Source organism: Pseudophryne corroboree, chromosome 6 (genome assembly GCF_028390025.1).
Source record: "Pseudophryne corroboree isolate aPseCor3 chromosome 6, aPseCor3.hap2, whole genome shotgun sequence".
NCBI lineage: Eukaryota > Metazoa > Chordata > Amphibia > Anura > Myobatrachidae > Pseudophryne > Pseudophryne corroboree.
The window spans coordinates 191,547,547-191,568,617 of NC_086449.1; the positions used below are offsets into that span (position 1 = coordinate 191,547,547).

General features: G+C 46.1%; 1 protein-coding gene across 1 annotated transcript in view; it reads right to left on the reverse strand.

Annotated features, from left to right (window-relative positions):
• The window catches only part of NOX5 (NADPH oxidase 5), a 96,086-nt gene extending 76,691 nt beyond the window's left edge, over positions 1-19,395 (reverse strand). Inside the window, exons 1-2 of the mRNA XM_063930389.1 lie at positions 19,276-19,395; positions 632-782 (exon numbers count right to left, since the gene is read on the reverse strand). Coding sequence (XP_063786459.1) covers positions 632-782; positions 19,276-19,395 — 271 coding nt within the window. The remainder of the gene's footprint in view (positions 1-631; positions 783-19,275) is intronic.
• Positions 19,396-21,071: the final 1,676 nt, after the last annotated feature.

The following is a 21,071-nucleotide window of genomic DNA, read 5'->3' on the forward strand; positions in this document are numbered from 1 at the left end:
GCTGCTGCATGTGCTGGGCTTGGGAGAGAGGCTTCTGTAGTAGCAGTACCATGTCGCTACCTGTTACGGGAAACAGGCCTGGACCCCCCTCTCGCTGCTTTCCCCACATCCTGACAAATGGCCACACATGCAGTATAAAGGGCAGAATGGTGCTGCTGCACATGCCCAGTTTTTCTACCACGTCTGCTGTGTGTGTGTCTGTGGATCTGAGTGCTCAATCATTGCACCAGAGAGAGACTCTGGTAGGTGGCTTTCCATGATGATTAGACCTGCATATGTCTGACATACTGTGTTCCATAACCCGCACTTTGTTTGGGGCAGACTATAGCTTGTTACATGCTAATTATACATGCTTTATAGGCTGACGATAATCGCTCTAAAAGCAAACATTTGAGAACCCCCTCCAGAAATCTGCGCTTGCATGTAAATATCCAGATTGACCCATGCAGATCATCTTAACTCACTGCCTCTGGTTATGAAACGCAAAGTCTTAAGCTAGTGATATTGCTATCAGTTTATAGTATTCTGAATTTTTCATAGTGCACAATGCATGCACATATATATATATATTCTATTGGCAATCTATTGCACCATACTGTAGCATGGAGACACCAAGTTCTCACACAATTACCGTCCACATCATAAACTTGGAAAAGGAAACGCAGTTTGTCAGTTTCACTCCCATGTATCAGGAGACTGAGAGCCTTCAGCAACTCGTCCAGACTGATGGAGCCGCTCCCGTCCGAATCAAACAAAGCAAAAAAACGCTCTGCAAAAAAAGACTGTGAAGCAGGGGGCATTAGGGCAAAAGTATACACATGAAATAAAGAGAATCACATAATCTTATATGAAACTGTATGTGCATATGATTTCTTGGGATACTGGCATTCATTCAATCTTTAAATTCTTCCAGTTGCTTAGTATAAATACAAGTATTCCAGAGATTAAAACACAGCCGTCTAATGGCTCCCACTGCTGAGGAGACAGGTCAGAACCTAGCCTTGCCGGAGAGGAGGAGAACCCACGGGGCAAAGGATAAGTATGGCGGTGGAATGTATTGAGGGCGGGAAGGGGTAAGACAGAGTAACAGAATGAGGCTGGACAGAGTAACAGACAGAGAGGGGACAGGGGAGACCAATAATTGTGTGTGTGGGGGGGAAACAGCGTATAGATAGGGGGCAGAACAGTGGATAGAGACGGGGATTGGGCAGGACAGGCTGGGTTCCTTTGTAAATCATTAATCTTGCCAATCAACAACGTTTAAGACTCCAGCAGCAACACAACAACAGGTATGAGGGTGCAGCACAAATATTTCAACTGGCCTTGATGGGATATTCCTGATATAGGGACCAACCAACCAGCTCCTAACTGTAATTTTAAAATACAGCTTGTAACAGTGCCAGAGACTACAGGTGCCAGAGACTACAGGGCTTGCGCAAGTCTCTGGGAAAATGGCGCAGCAGACATTTTTCCGGAAGCATGCGCATGCGCTGTAGACTCTGGCACTGTGCCAGAGTCTCTAGTCTTCGGACCGCTAACAAGAACAGAGAGTAGAGAATACTTGCCTACTTTTGAAAACTAGAATCAGGAGATTAAAGCGGGATGTGCCGCGTAAAGCTTGTCGTGCCACCGCGGAGACGTGTCATACTCTACCAGTTTCACAAATGGGCGTGCCTATGCTTAAATGCTTGTTGTTGCAAGATTTTTCTATTTAACGTTAGTAACAATATATTTTGGGAAGTCTTCCAAGTATTGATACTAACATTGCTATCTGCAATACGGGGTTTCTTGTTTACAATATATATTTGCTGTGATATTTGTTTTCTTCTCACTCAGCACAATATACATAATAAATGTAATGCCTATGCAATAAATTCCAAATGCAATTTGACCTTGTGTGAATTCATCTCTAAACATATAAGTAAATTATGATTTTGGTGTATTATATGTTATTGTATTGTGAACACTAGACATCTGCATCTTGTAGGCACTACCTATATTTATTGTACTGTAGGTGCTGTTTTCCATACCATTAAGGCATTAGCCAAATCATTACAGACACCAGATACTCTAATTAAACAAATGTGTCATACTAAAGAAAGATTACTAACAACAATTCATACTAGGGATGGCCATTGGTGGGTTATCCATCGATGGTCATCATAGATGGTGTAAAACAATCTGGAAGATTGATGGTTTTACTCATCGATGGTCACCCCTGCATTACTGTACAGTGAACTGCGGGCCAATCAGAGCCCGGGGGCATGGCTTCATGGGTGTCAGGGAGCAGGGCTAAGCTTCGTGCCCTGACACTTGCAGGGGAAAAAATAAAAAAATTCTGTAGCACTGAACCATCGATGGTGGGAAACCATCTGGTTCTCCCCCATCGATAGTAAAAGTATTCGACATTGGTCATAGACCATCTATGGCCATCCCTAATTCTTACCCTAACAGCTCACTCACTAGCAGCAGCAGCAGCGTGCTATGGATCAGAAGCACGGTATGGATGAATGCACACCAGCAAAGAAACTCCTTAGTGTCACTCCTGGCAGAATCTGAAGAATCTGGGAGATGGGACCTATAAAGCAGGGCAGCAGGAGATTTATAGTTGAAACGGGAGCCTCCCGCAGGATCCGGGAGAGTAGTCAACTAAGGAGTAGAGATGGATATCAGAAGCTCACCATCAAATGATGGCTGGGCTTCCGTCATGAAGCCTTTTGATGCAATGGTAACTAACTAAGATAATTTGATAAAAAAAATAATAATATGATTTGTGCATGTGCAAAACCTCTGCAGCGTGGCCGTGCCGGGGATGGGACTGGGAGCAGGATATGAAATGTTTACCATTTGATGGCAGCAAACATCAGAATGCTGCCATCAAATGGTAAAAAATACTAACATCAAATAAAAAACATTGATGATTTCATTGCGTTTCAATGTCCATCCCTAACAGTGAGTGCTGCCGCCTAAGGGAGAGGAGGGCCCCCCACACAGAGAACGATAGACACGAGAAAGGTAGGTATAGAAGAATGGGTGCAGTGTGTGTGGTGTGGGCCCCCTCTGAACCCAGGTGGCCGACACTGCAACCATTATAGATACGCCACCTCCTTAGGGGAACTGTCCAGCACAGGGAGAGTCAGGAGCTATGTTTTAGTGCATGCTGCTTTCCCAATCCACCCCTCCAGCAGCTTCTACCCTGTTGTGTGGTACAATGAAGGTGTGCCTTTAGTGCTATATTAGACAATGCTGTGCCAGTAAAATGGCAAGACTAGATGGACCACTTGACATCTCCCTATCACCTGACAATATTATATGTGTTTATTATATCAGGAAATGATTGGTTGTAGGAGTGCATCCTGGTTTATTGCCAATGTTTCACCCTGATGAAAAGGCTGTTTGGGCCTTGAAATGTTGGTCACCTGTTTTGGGAGCCTGGAAGGCACCCCAGCACAATATAATTAATATAGCTTTTAGTTGGTGGTGGCAGGTGCAGCATACCTTGTTTTGGGCACTGCACTGAGACTCAGACTGCAGGACACAAACTGCCCATCTTTGATTAGCAGAAGCAGCCAGCTGGATCTCCAACAAGCAGCATAAGACATCTGCAGGACAGCCCTGTCACAATCACACGGGCCGCCTTCTCAAGGCTGAGGCTGAGTTTGACTGCACCTAGCATGGTGGTAAAGGAAGTGGAGAAGGAAGCGTTGGGATTATTGTGCGGTGCAGTGAGGGCTGATGAAGCCTTCTGCGCCGTCATAAGTAACTGTCTTACTCGATGCTGGCATTTGAACCCCGCGCTTGGGCTGGACTCCAGCCGGCTCACAGTGGAGGAGGTAGGTTGCGGTGTGAGCATGGGGAGGCTGGAGCTGCAGCTCCAGCTTCCCCATTGGTCACCACACGGACTTGCTGTTAGAGCTGCGGTGGGTCCTAGTGCCTGGCGGCTCTATTATCAAATCTGACTGATGGAAAGAGCAGTAGTGCTGCTGCTGTTCTCCTTTTGAAAAAAAAAGAAGTCAGAAACGACAGGGGGGCCAGGGGCCCGAGTGCCCCCCTGGATCCGCCTATGATAACAAGTAGTGCTCTCATGTGTGTGGTGTGGTCTGCCATAGGTGAGGTACACAGACCATAACAAGTAGTGCTATCATGTGTGTGTGTGGTGTGCCACAGGTGAGGTACATAAATTATAACAAGTAGTGCTCTCATGTGTGGGCGGGATGTACTAATGTACATCGCCGCCCATCGCCGCTCTGCGCTACGATGCTGATCGCATATGTACTAACATATGCGATCAGCATTGCGGAGGACAGCTCTTCCGATAAGAGCTGTCCTCCGCGATGCGCAGCGGCAGCCTGACTTCCGGGATTCGGCCCCAGAAGTCAGTCTGCGCATGTGCGGGGTGACGGGGGCGGCCGCGGAGAGCAGCAGCGCCACGGAGAGAAGCCCATAGGCTTCTATGGACGTACGCCAGCTCCGCCGCGGCGCTGTCCTGCCGGCCGGGGGTTAGTACATCAGGAAAATGCGGTAAACAGGGAGTTTACCGCATTTTCCGCTTAGTACATCCCGCCCGTGTGTGTGGTGTGCCGCAGGTGAGGAACACAGACCATAACAAGTAGTGCTCTCATGTGTTTGTGTGGTGTGCCACAGGTGAGATACACAAATCATAACAAGTAGTGCTCTCATGTGTTTGTGTGGTGTGCCGCAGGTGAGATACACAAATCATAACAAGTAGAGCTCTCGTGTTTGCGGTGTGCCGCAGGTGAGGAACACAGACCATAACAAGTAGTGCTTTTGTGTTTGTGTGTGTGTGTGTGGTACTATTTTAAAGAAAAAACAAGGGTGGGTGGAAGAGGCATGAGATAATACAGATGCAATTAGCTCACTAAAGAATAAAATTAAAACTCAGTTGTAATTCTATTTCTAACTTCAAAATATATAAAATAAATATATCTACATTCCCGGCCATTCTAAGTAATATCAGTACCTCTTAGAGTGCTATATTGTGGCTGTCACTTGTTAAAGCACTGTAAGCCTTATTTTATTTTATAAATATCACAAAATTGTTTCAGCTCTCAGTAACCTAAAATAATTGTGATGGGGGAAATTGTTGTGTGAAGTATTCTTATTTCCTACTTTAATTATAGTTGTTTGTCTTCCCTGTGATTTATGTTTCTAACATCAAAGCCCACTGAGATGAAGGCAGAGTGGTGAAACACTGCCATCTTGTGGAATTGCTCCTACCTGATTCTGAGGTAGGAGCAAAGCACAGAAGAGCAAGTATCTGGGCTGCATTCAGAATTGTACGCTAATGCATTCGCAGGTGCAATCCCGTGGCAGATACTGTGTGCAAATGTCTGAGTCAGCAGGATTTTTTTTTAGATACCCAACGACGGCTTCTCAAATCAAAGCAACTGCGTCCAAAGATGCTGCATCGGGTGCAGATCATTCCATGGTCATAGCTCTGAGTCATGCAGAATGGCCCTGGGAACTGAGATGCTGCCATGTTTCTGAGTATGGGATCGCTGTTACAGACTGAGACACGGCTCGATAACGGTCGCAACATGCCTGTATTATTTCCACTCCCCGCTGCCTCCCACAAATGGTCCTTGACTATCAATCACTCTCTGACTGTAAATCCTCTCTGCGGCCTTCATCTCTGGTGAATCGCAATTTGAACGTGACACATGCACTGTAGGCTGTAGACGCATACATCACTCCGTAAATATCGGTATTGCGTACAACTCTGAATCAGGCATTGTGTACCTGGACAATCCAAGGGCCTAATTCAGAACTGATCGCTCCTCTGCGTTTTTGCAGAGGTCTGCGATAAGATAGCCACCACCCATTGTGAATGAAAACCCTCCCCGTGCAAGTGTGCAAATTCATACGTACGCCATGTGAAACTTCGCCAGACAACGGACATCTGCAAATCCGTTCGCAACTCACTCACCATTGAATAATTGTGCAGTCTCTGTGTAGCCCAGGACCTCCTACAGTCCAATATAAACAGGCTGATCAGGGCCGGAGCTGACGTCACACACCCTCCCAGAAAACACTTGGGAACGCCTGTGTTTTTCCTGACACTCCCAGAAAAAGGCTAGTTACCACCCCCAAACGTCCGCTTCCTGTCAATCAACATGCATACAACTAGTGATCGAAATTTTCGCACCATTCTTTCACAGTTTGGCCTTGTGCCTGCTTATTGCGATCTATACGCATGCGCAGTTGTTCGACAATCGCCCATCATGCGAATTCGCACAACAGCGATCAGGTCTGAATTGTTGCAATGCAAGGAGTGCAAATACATTTATTTATGGGGGGTTAGATGCAGGATAAATTATGGCTGCTTTTGCATGCAGCGTACAAATATTGGACAGCTTCAGTTTTAACTAGCAATTTAGATTTCAGTTTGGACACGCCCCTCTCAAATCAAAATCACTCACAATTTACATCTGCCCACATGCAGTGCGGCATGGTTCTGCCAAGGGGCACAGTTAATTAGTAACAGCCTTACTGCTCTCACACATTGCTTTCTGCACCTCATTTATACTCTCTACAACCACTGTGTAACATTCTCAGCCTTTCCGTTCCTTCCATTATTTACCAAAAAAAAAAAGCTTTTCACTGTCTCTGCTTTTACTACACCCCCTTCTCATTATTCTTTCTATAATACACCCACTCCATTCTATATTATTCCTCTGAACAACACTGCTCCTCGATCCGGTCCCATACCAATCTTCACTGCTAGGTCACCCCCCACCTAAATTTCCAGACTACCCACACGCACTCAGAACCCAGCCAACCTGATCCCCATCTCCCCTGTCCCCTCCCTTCCCTTCTCCTGTGCACACTGGAATGCTAGAACAATCTGCAACAAGTTGCCAACTATCCACAACCTCTTCATCTCCCACTCTTTTAACCTTCTTGCCATCACTGAAACCTGGCTCTCCTCCTCTGACACCACCTCCCCTGCTGCCCTCTCCTGCGGAGGCCTCTCCTTCACCCACACGGTCAGACCTGATGGCCGCCAGGGTGGAGGCGTGGGCATACTTCTCTCCCCTAACTGCACCTTTCGTGTCATCCCACCTGAGCCCTCCCTCACCTTCTCCACCTTTGAGGTCCACACTATCCCATTCACCTTCATGTGGCAGTGATCTACCGCCCCCCTGGCCGCTGTTCACCTCTTCACCTTTCCTTGGCAACTTTGCTGCCTGGCTTCCCCACTTTCTCTCCTCCGACCTCCCCTCTATCATCCTCGGTGACTTTAACATCCCTATTGACATCACTAATGCAGCTTCCTCTAATCTTCTTGCCCTTTCCACCTCCTTTGGACTTTCTCAATGGTCCTCCACCCCTACTCACAATCTCAGCCACTCCCTCGACCTTGTCTTCACCCGCCGATGTGATCTCTCTGATTTCTCTAACTCTTCCTTCCCTTTCTCTGACTACCATCTGCTTTCTTTCAACCTCTCATCTTCCCCTCTCCACTCCACGCCCAGACCCACTATCACCAGACACAATCTCGGGTCTCTCAACCCCGCTATCCTGTCCTCCCTTGAGACCTTCCTCTCTCCTCTTTCCACTATGACTTGTCCCAACCAGGCAGCCTCCTTCTATAACTCTTCCCTTACCACTGCTCTCGACTCTGTGGCCCCCCTCTCCTCTGTCCCCCTCCGCCGCTCCAAACCCCAACCCTGGCACACCAAACTTACACGACTCCTACAAAAATGTTCACGCTCTGCAGAATGCTCCTGGAGGAGATCCCACTCTCTGGCGGACTTCCTCCATTTCAAGTTTATCCTCTCCTCCTATAGCTCTGCTCTTTCTCTCGCCAAGCAATCCTTTTTCCGAGCACTCATCTCTTCTCAGTCCTCCAGTCCACGCCGACTCTTTGAAACTTTCAACACTCTCCTTCCCTCCCCTCCGCCCTCACTGCCACTGACATTGCCTCCTTCCACATCTTCAAAATTGAGAATATTCAAAATTACATCTCCTCCCGTCACCCCTCTACTGCCCCCTGCCCCCACCATCCCTCCCCTCCATCTATCCCACCTGTCCTGCTTCCGTCCCACCTCAGACAAGGAAGTTCACTCCCTCATCTTATCCTCCCCCCTCAACCTGCCCCTTGGACGCCCTCCCCACCCGTCTTCTCCGCTCCCTCCCCCCACTGCCTGCTCCCACCTTGCTCACCTCTTTAACCTATCGCTCTCTACTGGCATCTTTCCCTCACCATTCAAACATGCTCTGGTGTCCCCTATTCTCAAAAAACAACAACCTCGACCCTTCATCACTCACTAGCTACCGCCCCATCTCTCTTCTCCCTTTCGCCTCCAAACTACTTAAATGACTGGTCTACAGCCATCTCACAAGCTACCTCTCTGACCAGCCCATCCTTGATCCACTACAATCTGGCTTTCGCCCACTCCACTCCACCGAGACTGCCCTGGTGAAACCAATAACCTGCTTTCTGCCAAATCCATTGGCCACTTCTCTTTGCTCATCCTTCTGGACCTCTCTGCTGCCTTTGACACCGTGGATCACCCTCTCCTCCTCCGAACACTCCAAAACGTTGGCCTCTCTAGCACCATCCTTGACTGGTTTACCTCATACCTCACTAATCGCTCCTTCGCTGTGTCTGCCACCGGGACGACCTCACACCCTTCCATCCTTCCTGTTGGTGTCCCTCAGGGTTCTGTCCTAGGCCCCCTTCTGTTCTCCCTGTACACCTCTTCCCTGGGTGCGCTCATTAACTCCTTTGGCCTTCAATACCACCTCTATGCCGATGACACACAACTCTACCTCTCCTCTCCTGATCTGTGCCCCTCTATCCTCTCTCAGGTCTCCAGCTGCCTCTCTGCCATCTCCTCCTGGATGTCTGAGCACTTTCTGAAGCTCAACATGGACTAAACTGAACTCATTATCTTTCCCCCGGCCAGAGCAACACCCCCTACAAATATCTCTATCACTGTTGACAACACTATCATCTCCCCTGTTCCTCAACTCCGCTGCCTGGGCGCCACTCTTGACTCTTCCCTCTCCTTTGAACCCTACATCCAAGCTCTGGCACAATCTTGTCGGTTCCAGCTACGCAACATTGCTCGCATCAGGCCATTTCTCTCCCAGAGTGCAACTAAACTTATCATCCACTCACTGGTCATCTCACGACTCGACTACTGCAATGTTCTCACTGGCCTCACTTGCTCCCACCTCGCTCCCCTCCAATCTGTCCTCAACTCCGCAGCTAGGCTCATCTTTCTTTCCCGCCGCTCCACTTCCGCCATTCCCCGTTGACAAAATCTACACTGGCTCCCATTCCCCTACAGAATCCTCTTCAAACTCTTCACCCTCACATACAAGGCCATCTCTAATTCCACTGCTCCCTACATCTCCAACCTCCTCTCCCTTCATACGCCCTCCCACCCACTACGGTCGGCTGATGACCGTTGCCTCTCCTCTGCCTTGGTCATTGCTTCCCATGCACGAGTTCAGGATTTTGCCCGTGCTGCACCCCTTCAGTGGAACGCACTCCCCCGCTCCATTAGACTCTCCCCGACCTTGCAAAGCTTCAAACGGGCACTGAAAACCCACCTATTTATCAAAGCGTACCCCTCCAATGCATAACCTAGTCCTTAGGCTGCTCCTCCATCCCCCTGCCCCATGCCTTGAACATCTCTGCTTGGCTTGCATACCGCCTTCAGGCTTCCTCCTGCTTGCTTGCACCCCATGTCATCTGTCTGTCGCCCCTCCCCACTAGATTGTTAGCTCTTCAGAGCAGGGCCCTCTTTCCTCTTGTTGTCTAAGCCCTCTTCTCGACACATTTCACTCAGCGACCATCTTTACCTGCTTTTTCTCCTACTGGTAAAGGCTCCTCTCTATCTATGGCCGCCAGCCCCAAGTGGTACAGTGATTACTCCCTCGCTACTTACATCTAACCTATATTATGTTTTGAGAATTGTGGTGCTCTTTGTTACCTGCACTACATTTATTTTATTTATTTACTGTTATGCTAAGTTTTGTCTCCCTGTATTGTCCTTTGTACGGCGCTGCGAAACACTTGTGGCGCCCTATAAATAAAATGTAATAATAATAATTGCTCTTTTTTGCTTTTCTCCCAACTCATAATCAGGTCCTGATGTACAGGCTTATTTCTTTTGCATTTTAAATTTTATGGAAATCTTGTATATTTTTTTGAAGAAGTTCCTGTGATTTGTTTAGAAAAAGCAAAATGTATGCATCACTTCATGTACATACTGCATGCACTATGCAGCATTATGCATGCAAAATAATCGATATGGTAGACTTACCGTTGATAACTCTATTTCTCCGAAGTCCACAGGATAACATTGGGATATGGATGTAGTGACAGCGGATTGACACCAACGATCAAAGCTTTCGGCCTCCCAGAATGCACCGTGTAAGTCCCCTATATCCATGCCTCCTGGCTCAGTCAAATCAGTTGTTTTCCAAAGCTCAAGGCAGGAGCATCATAGAAAACCCTAATCAGGCGAGAAGAACACACAATCACACCCTTCCATCCAAGAAGGAAGAGGTTAGTATGTGAAAGGATCCTCAAATCAGGTGCGTCAGGGTGGGATCCCTGTGGATCCTGTGGACTTCAGAGAAATAGAGTTATCAACGGTAAGTCTACCATAACGATTATTTCTCCTGCAGGATAACATTGGGATGTCCCAAAGCAAATTTAGTGGTGGGGACGCTCCTGATTGGACAGAATTCGCCCGAATTCAGCATCCTGAGAGGCAAAGGTATCAAAGGCATAATGTTTAATGAATGTGTAAATGGAAGACCATGTGGCTGCCTTATCTGTTCAGCTTAAGCACCACGTTGCGCTGCCCATGACGGACCTACCTTACAAATAGAGTGAGTAGAGACATTAACCAGAATAGGGAGATCAGCTAGAGAATATGCTTCAGAAATCATCATCCGAAGCCACCTCGCCAGTGCCTGCTTATCAGCAGGCCATCCTCTCTTGTGAAATCCGTAGAGAATGAAGAGAGTGTCTGTCTTTCTGATGGCTCTGGTCCGATCCACGTAGATCCTTAACGCATGCACTACGTCCAACGATGCACCTCCCCTAGAAAGGTCCGGACCTTTGAAGCCCAGGACAACAATTTCTTCGTTAAGGTGGAATTTAGATACCACCTTAGGAAGATAACCAGATTTGGTTCTGAGAACTGCTCTATCTTGAAGAAAAATCAGAAAAGGAGGGCGACATAACAGAGCCCCTAAATCTGAAACTCTTCTAGCTGAAGCAATAGCCAGTAGAAAGAGAACTTTAGCTGTCAGCCATTTAAGATCCACTTGCTTTAGTGGTTCAAATGGAGCAACCTGAAGCGCTTTTAGGACTAAACTTAAGACCCAAGGCACTGTAGGAGGAACAAAAGGTTGGTTGGATGTGAAGCATTCCCTAGAAAAAAATGCGAACATCCTGCAGGTTAGCAATTTTCTTTTGGAACCATACAGTCAATGCTGACACCTGTACTCTCAGGGAAGCCACCCATAGACCCTTGTCCATTCTTGCCTGAAGGAATGCTAGGACTCTGGAAACCCTGAAAACCTATGGTCAAATTTTCGGTCACTACACCATTGAATATAGACTCGCCATACTCTGTGATAAATGCGAGCTGAGGATTTTTCCTAGCTCTGAGCATAGTTTGAATTACCTGTTGTGAGAATCCTCTTGCTTTCAGGATGGAGGTCTCAAGAGCCACGCCGTCAAAGACAGTAGATCCAGGTGCTTGTAGTAGCAAGGACCCTGTGACAGTAGATCTGGACGTAGGAATGGAGCATCCATCAATAGCCTCTGCAGATCTGTGTACCAATGTCTTCTGAGCCAAGCCAGAACTATTAGTATCACGGCACTCTTTCCTTGTTTTACATTTCTCATCACCCTGGGTAACAGAGTGATTGGTGGAAACACATAGGCCAGACGAAAGTCCCATCTCACTGACAGGGCATCCACAAAGGTCACTTTGGGATCCTTTGTTCTTGACCCGTATGCGGGAACTTTGTTGTTCTGACGGGATGCCATGAGGTCTATCTCCGGTAACCCCACTTGTCTACCAGAGTTTGGAAGACCTTGGGGTGTAAAGCCCATTCGTTTGCATGAATGACGTGTCGACTGAGAAAATCCACTTCCCAGTTTAGGACTCCCCGAATGAACACTGCGGACAAGGCTGGAGGATAAAGTTCTGGCCACCTTAACATGTGACTTACCGCCTTCATTGCATTTTTGCTGCGAGTTCCTCCCTGATGGTTGAGGTACGCTACTGCCATTGCATTGTTCGAGCAGATTTTAACTGGTTTCCCCTGAAGGTTTTCCTTTGCCTGAATAAGTGCCATGTATATGCCTCGAAGTATCAATATATTTATTGGCAGGCAACTTTCTTCCTTGGTCCACTGCCCTGGAAGCAACTCCTTCCTGACACCACTCCCCAGCCTGAAGGCTGGCATTCATTGTCAGAATTTCCCAATCTGATATCCAAAAGGGTCTCCCTTTGTCCAGATGGGATGTCTGTAGCCACCAGGCTAATGACCTCCTTACTTCTAGAGGAAGAGCCATAGTCTGAGTTTCTATTGTCTGATGTAACCCATTCCATTTGGAAAGGATCAGACGTTGTAGAGGCCTTGAGTGGAACTGAGCATACTCCACCATGTCGAATGTCGACACCATCAATCCCAATAAATGCATTGCCGCGTGAATGGATACCCTTTGACTGTGTAGCAGCTCCTGAATCCTTAATACAAATACCTACGGCACGATTGAATGGTGGTGTATATATATATATAAATAAATTAAAAAATATATACTAATAATATTGATTCGATTGTAGCAGCCCCAGAGACCTATCTGCACAAGTCTCAATGGATAACTTTTGGTATGAACGAAAAAAAGGCTGCGCTATAGAATCAATACTATAATATAAAGAATATATAAATTGCCGGTGGATCAAAATTCAATCACATTTATTTTTCACATATATAACAATAAATACTAGTTCATATGGTTGAATATAAAAACAGTAATGGATACAATTATCAGTAGATAAAATGTTGCAATAGTAACTAGATATACAGTATCAACTACAACTAAATAAAAACATGTCGTTTTTTTCCTTTCAGATGGATTTGTAATCTATTACCAATAGCTCCTGAATCCTTGACTGAATCTTGGATATTTTGTTCATAGGTAAAATTACTCTCTGAAGACCTGAATCCAACACAGCCCCAAAGTGATTCATCCGTTGTGATGGAACAGGGACGAATTTTCCCAATTTATGAGCCAAACGTATCTCTGTAGACAATGTATTGTCTGTTGCAGATGGCACTGAAGCAATTCCTGAGATTTTGCCAGGATTAATAAATCGTTCAGGTATGGAAAAATCCTTATCCCCTGCTGACGGAGATAAGCTGCCATTAGCACCATAATTTTGGTGAATACTCTGGGAGCTGTGGCCAGTCCAAATGGTAGGGCCTGAAAAGGAAAATGTTGCTGATGGGACAGTGCTATAGGAACATGCAGGCAGGCATCCTGGATATCCATGGATACCATAAAATCCTCCGCCTCCATGGCCAAAATAATGGAAGTCTCCATATGAAACCGAGGCACCTAAATGTACTTGTTCAGCACTTCAAGATTGAGTATAGGGGAATGACCCATTTGGCTTCTGGACTAAAAACAGGTTGGAATAAAAACCTTGTCCTCGTTGTGCATGAGGAACTGGAATTATCACTCCTGACTGAAGTAACTTCTGAACTGCCTCCTGCAAAGCACTGGCCTTTGTTTCCACTGAGGACAGGCTGGTACAAAAAAAACCTTTGAGGAGGGTGAGCAAACGCATAACTGTGAGATACCGCTTCTTGCACCCAGACATCTGAGGTGGACTGCCACCAGATCTGTGCAAAATGAAGAAGTAACCCTCCACCCTGGGGTCCCCTAGGTGGAGGCCTGCACCATCAGGCTGATGGCTTATCTTCTGAGACTTTGAGTCTTACCAGACTTGTCAGATTGGGACTGCTTGCCATAACCCTTTCCTTTTTTCTTTTTCTTGAGTCCGAAAGGGCCTAAAAGCAGGAAATCTAGGCTTGGATTTGTATGTAGAAGGAAACTTCACTTTCTTAGAGTCTGCTTCTGACTCCAAAATACTGTTTAATTCTTTACCAAAAAGAATATCTCCAGTAAAAACAAAGACTTCAGAACCTTCTTAGAGTCTGATTCAGCTTTCCATGTGCATAGCCACACCGTTCTGCGAGCTGCTACTGCTGAAGCTGATGCCTGAGAGGCACTTGTACCCATATCCAAGGCTGTTTCTTCCATAAAAATATCCACCTGTTTGATATGTGCAATATGGGATTTATGCTCTCCAGATGCCAATGAAAAATCCTCCTCCAATGCATCAGCCCAAGCTGCCACTGCTTTTGCCATCCAGGCTGAAGCCATGGCTGGTCTTACGATTGCCCCAGACACGGAGAAAATAGTTTTTAGAAAACTATCTATTTTCCTATCTGTGGTATCATTTAATGAAGTTAAAGGCAGAGGTAATGTAGATTTTCGCACAAATCTAATAACATGCATATCTACCTTGGGAGCCACTTCCCTTTTTAAACAGTCCCCAGTTGGAAGAGGATAATGGGAATTCCATTTCTTTGGAATTCTAAACTTCTCACTGGGTGTACCCCAAGCCTCTTGCATAATTTCAGTCAGCTTCTCTGACCCAGGAAATTCAGGTGATCGCACGCTGCCATTCATCGCAGCCCAGCGATCAGATCAGAAGTGTGCATGCGTGGCACCAGCACATCGCTGACAGCCAATGGCTGCCGTTGCCTAGCGATCGCTTCTGCCTGATTGACAGGCAGAGGTGGTCACTGGGTGGGAGGGGGCGGCACGGCGGCATTTGGCTGCCGTTTTGTGGGCACGGTCCGGTCAATGTAGGTGTGGCCGGACCATGCGGGGGGCGGGCTGCAGTGGATGCGTGACATCACGCGCAGCCGCTGGGATCCGGGCAGCGACGAGTAGCTCCCGGCCGCCACACATAAGCTGCGCTGGCCAGGAGCTACTCCTGAAGTGCAAAAGCATTGCCGCTGTGCAATGCTTTTGTACTTCTGTGGGGGGGCGGGCCTGACATGTGGGGTGGACTAGCCCTGTGCTGGGTGTCCCCCACGCATGTCAGTGTGCCTGATTGTAGGCCTGCAAAATTTTGCAGGGCTACGATCAGGTCTGAATTAGGCCCATAGTCTTAACTCGTTTGAAATGTTTAAACACAAGTGCCTTAGATTTTAACAAAAGCTCTGCTGCTTCCTCTAAAGATAGAATGGCTTTCATAGCATTAATTAGCTCAGGTATGTCCACTGAGCTGAGCCCTTCATCCTCATCTCTGCATGCAGATCCGGAGTGTGATGAGTTCTCATCCTCCAACAAGTCCCCATCTGAAACATGTGTAGACTGTGAAGATGTTGTTTCATGTCTATGGGATTTACTTAGCACAGGCCCTTCCACCTGATTCTGTTGAGAGGCTGCAGATTCCTAGGCTGGATGTGACAACCCCCAGGAAGAATATTGCATGTAAAGGTTAATAGGGCAACATATCCCTGGTTTCAGAGCTGGCATTATCCGATCAGCTATATTGGATAATGTCTGTGCAAAGGTAGCCCATGGGGGTTCAACCTGGACCTGTGCCTGTCTGGGATTATTTAGGAGGCTTTGGTGAGAGCTAAAACAATTTGCACATTGGGACTAATTCAGACCTGTTCGCTTGCTAGGTTTTTTTTTGCATTTGCTTAGTCGCCGCCCATACGGGAGTGTATTTTTGCTTTGCAAGTATGCGAACGCATGTGTAGCAGAGCTGTACAAACAGATTTTGTGCAGTCTCTGAGTAGCCCAGGACTTACTTCAGCCTGTCCGGGGCCGGAATTGACGCCAGGAACACTCCCTGCAAATGCTTGGACACGCATGCGTTTTTCCAAACACTCCCAGAAAATGGTCAGTTGACACCCACAAATGCCTTCTTCCTGTCAATCTCCTTGTGAATGCCCGTTCAAACGGATCCTTTGCACATACCCATCGCTGAGCGGCGATCCGCTTTTTACCTGTGCATCGTGCCTGCACATTGCGCATTGTGGTGCATAGGCATGCGCAGTTTAGACCCGATTGCCCGCTGTACGAAAATGCAGCCTAGTGATCAGGTCTGAATTTGCCCCATAATCCATTTTGTACCAGATCCTGACAGGTTAACCCAACTTTGCTAGACACACACAAAATTAGTGTTGATGCTGTTGTGGAGAATGTATCCTCTTCACCCTTGCCTCTCTTAGACATGATAAATAAATCACACACTTGTACAGTGTTAACTACACAGTTTGTGACTGAAATAACTTTAACTTGTTAAAGTGACATACAATCCGATCCCTTCCTGTTTTGCACCAGCATTGAGGACCGGAAAACACAGAAAAACTGACAGAAATAGTAAAGTTAGTAATCACACTAGCAATCAGTCACAGGTTATACATTAGCATAATAAGCAATATGAGCACATATTCAACTACAGATACATTTCAAGTATGTAGGAGAAACATATTACTGCATTACCTTATATAGGACTTTAACCATATTCAGTTGCTCCAGCGAAAGAAACAGCAGCAATAGTTTACAGACTCAAATGGATCAGGCACTTATCCAACTATTCGTACTCATTGGTAGATAGAGACTTAGTTCTGTATCACCTGGCTCAGGAGATTGGGATACAGGGAGACTTCACCCTGCTTCCAGGATCGATCAATACGTTAGTGAATGCTGAGTGGATCCAGATGCTTATAGTGTACACAACCGCCCCGTGAACCTACAGTGAACACTGACGCCCAAGAGAACACCAAAGCGCCAGTCACACAGCCGCCTAAGCTGCGACAGGGTCCTTTAGATACACAGCATCTCAGACGGAAGCAAGAAAACAGTTCATGGCGGGAAACTCGGAGGAAACTGGTCATGAACCGGGGGGGAGGGGCGACCAGGGGAGTGTCTCCCCTCCCCTGCTGACATCAACCCCAGGGATCGCGGCCTCATACTTCCCCTGGAGCCTATGATCTCTGGGGTCAGCGACTGTTCGGTAGTCTCCATCCCAAAACAGTGTGGCTGTGTCTCACGTTTCCCCTGCTAAGTGGAACCGTTGCCTTGCCTTCTCCCTGTGCTCCAACCACAGCCTGGTAACATCTGCTGGACTTGCTAGTACATACTACACAGATGCCCGCCGAAACAGCACTGTACATGTGGGTATGTGGGTAAGCGTTGTCGCGACCCAGCGGAGAGTTGTTGGAGCAACTCTTTCTAAGTTACGTATAAGACGCTATTAGAAAGATCGCTCGGAAAAAAGTAAGACTATAAAAATAAAATAATAAAAAGCTTATGGCTTCTAAAAACCAGTAGCACATTGACCATGGTATCTGGCTCCTGCCGCACCGAACAAAAACTGGTTTGCCTGAGCCAGGGGGCGGGGATATAGGGGACTGGCCAAGTGCATTCTGGAGGCCAAAAGCTTTGATCGTTGGTGCCAATCCGCTGTCGCTACATCCATATCCCAATGTTATCCTGTGGATAACCTGTGGACCCTGAAGGAGAAACACACTTTGAAATATATTCAAAGCTAAATAATAAAGTGTTTTAGACATGTTTCAAGTAAACTAACAAATTATTTTAAAGTAAACAAATTTATATTAACGATAACTAAGGATGGCCATCAGTGGGTAACCTCGGTGGTGTGAAACCATCTGCAAGGAAACCATTGGTTACCCCTGCATCACATTTCAGTAGGCTGTGTGCTAATGAGAGCCCGGGGGCAGAGCTCTGCAGAAGCGTTGGAGGCGGAGCTAAGCTCAGTCCCGGCACTTTGTAAACAAGATATATATATTCGTTGCTTGTGCATCATCAACATTCGATGGCAGCAAACATATGAATGCTGCCATGAAATGGTAAAAACACTGACATCAAATCAAAAACATTGATGGTTTCAAACCATCTTGTTTCGATGTGCATCCCCAGGGTAATGCTATCTGTAAAGGGTGTTGTAAATCTGGAAACCTATAGGGCGCATTTGCGGGCAAAAATAGAGGGCTGCGGCAGATATCGGAGATATCTACTGCGATTCCTTCATAACACAACTGGGGGATCCTTAATATTTGTGAGTGCCCCCCAAAATGGCTGTTTTTGGGCAATATTTCATAAATATTTGATGATAAATATCTCACCTTAACTTAAGATATGATACAAGGCAATGGAGACTTACTACTCTTACACTAACATTTAGTGCCACTTACAGGTTCTGCCAAAATCTTGCAATTTGTGTATAGGTTGTAAAAAGTGACTGATGGCCAGACTGGATTTGTTTCCTTAGGCTACTGTTGATGTGTAACCTATATTACTTACAAGCTTTATGGTCTAAAACCTCAACATCTATATATAAATATATAAACATTGTGTTTTACCAATAATGTAACCTCTCCTCCAGTCAGCAAGTACAGGTACATACAAAATAAGGTCCCAGCCTTATGTAAGCGTTGTACAAATACATTTGGAAGGTGTGTGGGAGGTGGTGCTGTGAGTTGCATCATTAAGTGCCCTTCTACAGCATAATGTCACCGATCTTGGTAATACGCAGAGTGAGGCTAGAGCAGTGATGACATGATTCAAACTAATCGCGGCATCATGGCTCCATCCTGCCTACTTCACTGTAGAAGTGGGTGAGATCCAGGATGATTGTCTGCTTCCTGAAGTTCTGGAGTCTCAAGAGCATTCCAGGGATGTAGGTCCTCATGGACATTCCAGGGATGTAGGTCAGTATGGATTATATTGAGATTGACATGTAGGCATGTTGTTGCAGCCCCCTAACCATCTGTGATTAAACTGATATATACATTAAAAAGGCACATGATGTATCATACACACAGAGGAGAACATTTACTCAAATTTACATGAGAACAATTTATGAATTCTCTAGGAAACAGTGAACTGTGCCCTTGTTCCCAGTGAGGTAATGAATGGGCTGCATTATAATGAATATCTGTGCCACTATTATGTCTCTGGATGGATCCTATTCTCTTCATGCTGGGAGATGCATCAAGCAGCATCAAAAAGTGGCGATATGGACAGGAGGAGAAGTTGAGCATGGGCAACTTCTCCACTTCTCCACTTCTCCACTTCTCCACTCTATACACTGATCTAGGCTCTTTTTCAAGAATAATTTCTCAGTTCAAAAATAACAAGTTCAGCTCAACCTCTTTGACTTTCAGTGCTGTCTTGAATTCATCTAGATCAATTTCTTTGTCTTCTCCAGCAATACTTTCAAACTGCTTGGTTACCCAGTCCAGCCACTTGGAGTCCTCGTCTATACTCATGGTTCTAGAACACAACATAATGCTATTAAAATGTCACATTTCTGTACAATGCAGAGTACAACTGTGCAATAACAGGTAGCAGCCAATCAGAGTCCAGCTATCATTTCTGACATTTAGACAATGACAGCAATTGCCTGATTGGTTGCTATAGCATACAGTACTATTACATTTGTTGGAAAATATCCCTTAATGTCATATAGACCTGTGATATTGAATACAAATAAATATTTATCTTGTAACAGTTTAACATTGCAGCTTAAAATAAAAATAGTGACAAATTGTATTTGTTCGTCACTTTGATTTAAAAGGAATGGCTGGAAAACTTTTGCATTGTATCTACAAAGCTCAGAAAAAAATTAACATCTTGTTGGTCAAAGGAACATGTTTTTTCATATGCTGTACACTTGTAGCCGTACACATATTTAATAAGATTGTTTTATTATTTTTAAGTACTCTGTTGAAGCTCTCTCATTTCTGACAGTCACTTACAAATTGTGGCCCCACAGCACAGTTTGGACCTGTTCCTTAATGTGACTGTTGGCATGTGAAGATGGCTGGGTAAGACAGGAAAAGCTGCAATGGTACCACTATTAATGTACATGTATTATTAAATGCAGGCTAAATATAAACATAAGTAAATATGAAGGGGTTATGAGACAATGGGGCATATGTAATAAGCCTTGGAGAGTGATAAAGTGGAAAGAGATAAACTGCCAACCAATCAGCTCCTAGCTGTCATTTTTCAAACACAACCTGTAACATGGTAGTTAGGAGCTGGCTGACTGGTACTTTATCTCTCTCCACGGCTTACATCTCCACAATATGCCGTGGTTATACGATCAAATGACATTGAGGGTTCTTCAGTGAGGATTGTAAACTCAGCTTTTCAGCAGAATTTGCAATCCTTTGAATCACATGCTGGGGGCCGCCCATCGAAGGGCAAGGCCGGCCAGCACGCAACCCACCGCACACCCACTGTGCTCACGCTGAAATTGCGATCACACCACAATTACAGCATGATTGCTGAAATTGTGGATGCCTCCTGCTGACACAGCCTGGCTGCGACGGCAGAAGACCCGCCGCCATTTCTTAGTTCGGAGTGGCTGCGTATGACGTCACGCAGCTGCCCCAAAAATGCAGGCAGAATGCCCCCTGTTCGCGCCGCCAAGCCCCTGTTTTCTAAGCGCCGCCCCAATCAGGTGATTACTATAATTTTAAGTTAAACATATGGGCCTTGACCTGGCGATGTGGATGGAAGTTCAGGTTAATGACAGTAGGGGTATGCACAGGTAAGTGATGATGTATATGAAGATTCACCGCAGGCAGACAATCCTGATAAAGATCATAATCAAATTGCAAAAAATAAAATAAAAATGTAAGCAACTTTTTAGAAAATTAATTTGTTTATTCCTTACTCAAATAAATGAAACTGTAGGTACTACCCTCAAGATGAAAATGATAACTGGCATATCCTCATGGGATGTGTGACCACCTCTCGGGATCCAGGCAGTCACCATGCTGCCGCCGCCGGAATCCTGAGTGATCAAAATGTCGGCATACAGAATGCCGACCCGCAGTGACTACTCCCACCCATGGGTGTCCATGAATCCACAGAGTGGGAATAGAACCTGTGGCGAGCGCAGCGAGCCAGCGAGCCACCGAGTCCCCCCCCCCCG